At 46.0% G+C, this 2,818-nt stretch overlaps 1 protein-coding gene across 1 annotated transcript; it reads right to left on the bottom strand.

Moving 5' to 3' along the window:
* TMEM251 (transmembrane protein 251) lies at window positions 1–552 on the bottom strand. Its single transcript, XM_031553657.1, has one exon. It carries the CDS (start codon window positions 534–536, stop codon window positions 141–143), a length of 396 nt encoding a protein of 131 aa, XP_031409517.1. The 5' UTR covers window positions 537–552; the 3' UTR covers window positions 1–140.
* Window positions 553–2,818: the final 2,266 nt, after the last annotated feature.

The raw sequence follows: 2,818 nt of genomic DNA, 5'->3' as shown, positions 1-2,818 counted from the left end.
TTTAATAGAAAACAGTCACTGTTCATTGCTTAACAGTTTGAAAGAAAAGGCTCTTTCACCCTTCGCTCAGAACTTCAGTCTTGTGATTAGATCAGGCATATGCAATTGCTTCAAAACAGCTACAGAAACTAGAAATTGAGTTAAGTGTCAATCAGCTGTAATCTACTGATCTGATTAGAGGCCTTCACAAATGTTTGATGACGATTGCAAATAACAGCCAAGCAGATAGGAATGATGCAATAGCCAACAGTTTTGGGGTCAGCTCTTGTACAGGAATAGAGGAACAAGAACATCTGTAAATATGGTATTAAAAAGATTATAGTCCACAGCCAAAAAGGCAAGGATAGCAGTCGTACTTTTAAGGAGTGCGTCCATGTGGTTCCCTCCTGTGGTTCCTTGGGGTGCTGCTGAATGTGCTCCAGTGCTAGTTTATTGTAAGTCTCGTTGATTTCAAAGACATAATAAAAAGCTGCAGCACTTGCTAGCAAGTACAACCCCACACCAATCCAGCCCATCCTCTGGCGGAAGTTCATCATTCTCCATGCTCTGCACCTGTAACAAAATGAGAAGTATAAATTCAGTGCAGTCTGGAGAAAGGGGACACAGACAACACTTGGTTTTCATAAATTAATTTCATAAATTAAATTTCATAAATGATTCATAAATAAATTCATAACTTTTCACGATGCACAAATAAAAGCAACGCATGCACCCATTTCTAAAGAGCCAAGTTTTCTCTACAGCAAAGCTATATTCCTATGTCAGTAACAGCCTAATGGTAACTCCCATCAGAAGTTCTGACTAATTTAGAGCCTGCAAGTTCTAAGAGGCTAAAGTCAGGCAACGGGTTAACAAAACGGATGCCCTGAATTGGGGAAGTCATTTACCCCATCTGCTCTTGGTGCCTCTAGCCACAGGGTGAGACAATACAACACTTCCCATGAGTTCAGAGATATCAGAGAACTTTTGAAAATTCTAAGACAAATGCAGCCAGCTAGTGACATGAGCACACTGCTTGTTTGCAGTGCACCAACATCCAGTTTTATTAAGCTTTACCTAAGTGTCTGTCTAGGAATCATACTTAAAAAGTTTTCAGTTTACACATGGGCAGATGCATCCTAAGCATACATACGTGTACCTGTTGCACAACGAGGATATATGTACGACAGGGTGTGGGACCTAGCAGTATTTCTGTTCTACTGTGTGCGCAGTTACAGTAAATCTTTTGGAGGAAAGAAGGTGAACACACACATTCTCCTGACTCAGTGCACAGTAAACTAGACAGCAGTCAACTGCCATTTTCTTCTCCTTCCCTTCCCTCAAAAAAGCACAAATAACTGAAGCTCCATACACACCACTGGGCTTGATTTTTATCTGCTGGCTGTACAGGTGTAAGTCACTTGAAGCCTTCTTCAAACCAGCCACCAGCACTCCAGCTGAAGGATCTCTATAGCATCAAGGAAATCATCATCACCTTCCCTCAAAACAGCCCTTGGGCAGTTTTCATACTATCAGGATCCTATCTTTCCTAAGATTTCTAGGAGAGAAGTGGAATAAAATTTTGCAGTACTGTTTAAGCAAAACATACATAGGTTTCTTCAGAAATAATGCCTCGTATTTATTTCCATGGAAACTACAACAGGTACAAAGAGCACAATAACACTATTTGATAGAGCACATTCTCAGCTACTAAACACTATTTCTCAACATATTTTTGCCCAGAGAGGCTACGAATGCCACATCCCTGGTGGTGTTCAAGGCCAGGTTGGATGGGGCCCTGGGCAGCCTGGTCTAGTAATAGATATGGAGATTGGCAGCCCTGCCATTCTGTGATTCTACGAACACGGGCACCACCACGAGCTGCGCATTTCATGAACGTGAGCCTGCATGCCACAGAACATGTAACAGAAGTACACAAGAATTCAACATCACTGACAGCAAACTAATTGCACCTTTTTAGATTCCCTTTCCCAAGACCAAACAGCTGCAGCTGGGCACCAATTACAGAAGATTTTATGGTTTTCCACTTCTGAAAGATATCCCCTATCCTGATCTGACAGAACCTGACCAGGGCAGCTCTGAAGCAGTCCTTCTGTCCCTGGCATTGCTACACGTAAGGAGGCCAACGCAGCCAAACAGGCAGTGAGACACCAGAAGCCACTAGTTATGTCTGTGGCATTTGTTGTTTAAATTATAATTTCTATACCTCTTAGCGATACGTCATCTTCAAATACACTGAGTTAACACTTTTATCAAGACAACACGGAAATATTTAAGAAACTGTCTGGGTAAGAATCTATTGGCAGAACATCAAGTGCCAGAGTCCCCCCCACAGCTAAGCCGTGATCCGTTTTTCCAAAGCTGAGTGTATTACAGAGCGCTAACGGTACTTAGAAGTCTTCAAAAGGAAGGTGCACAGTAAAAGCACAAACACCGCTGTAAGGGCAGTAATAGTAAGAAGCCCGGCAGGAGCCGATTCCCTCTGCTCTCGCTACCCAGGAATAGCCGAAGGAGCGCTGCGCCGGGTCAGGCTGAACGAGGTACAGCCCACGCCCGGTTTCTCCCTCGTTCTCCCTCCAGAGATGCCACTGCCGCTCGCGGCCTCTCCAGCCGTCTCGGCGGCTGTCAGCCCCGCGCCGCCACCCGCGGAGCTACGAGACCCCCCTACTGAGCGGCCCCGCTCCCGTGACTCTCGTCCCTCCCGCGTGACCGCGAGCGTTCGGCCCGCGCCGCGCGGACGCGGCTTCCTCCGAGGAAGGCGGAGCCCCAACCTTCAGGCGTAGCGGCGGGGCGACGGTCCCCTCACCGCGCCGCCGAG

Source organism: Meleagris gallopavo, chromosome 5 (genome assembly GCF_000146605.3).
Source record: "Meleagris gallopavo isolate NT-WF06-2002-E0010 breed Aviagen turkey brand Nicholas breeding stock chromosome 5, Turkey_5.1, whole genome shotgun sequence".
In the NCBI taxonomy this organism is placed as follows: domain Eukaryota; kingdom Metazoa; phylum Chordata; class Aves; order Galliformes; family Phasianidae; genus Meleagris; species Meleagris gallopavo.
The sequence above is the reverse complement of the archived record's forward strand: the minus strand, read 5'-3'. Positions and strand labels throughout refer to the sequence as shown.

Excerpts from the sequence above, each read along its gene's own strand:
- TMEM251 (XM_031553657.1), bottom strand. The coding sequence starts at position 536 with ATGATGAACTTCCGCCAGAGGATGGGCTGGATTGGTGTGGGGTTGTAC.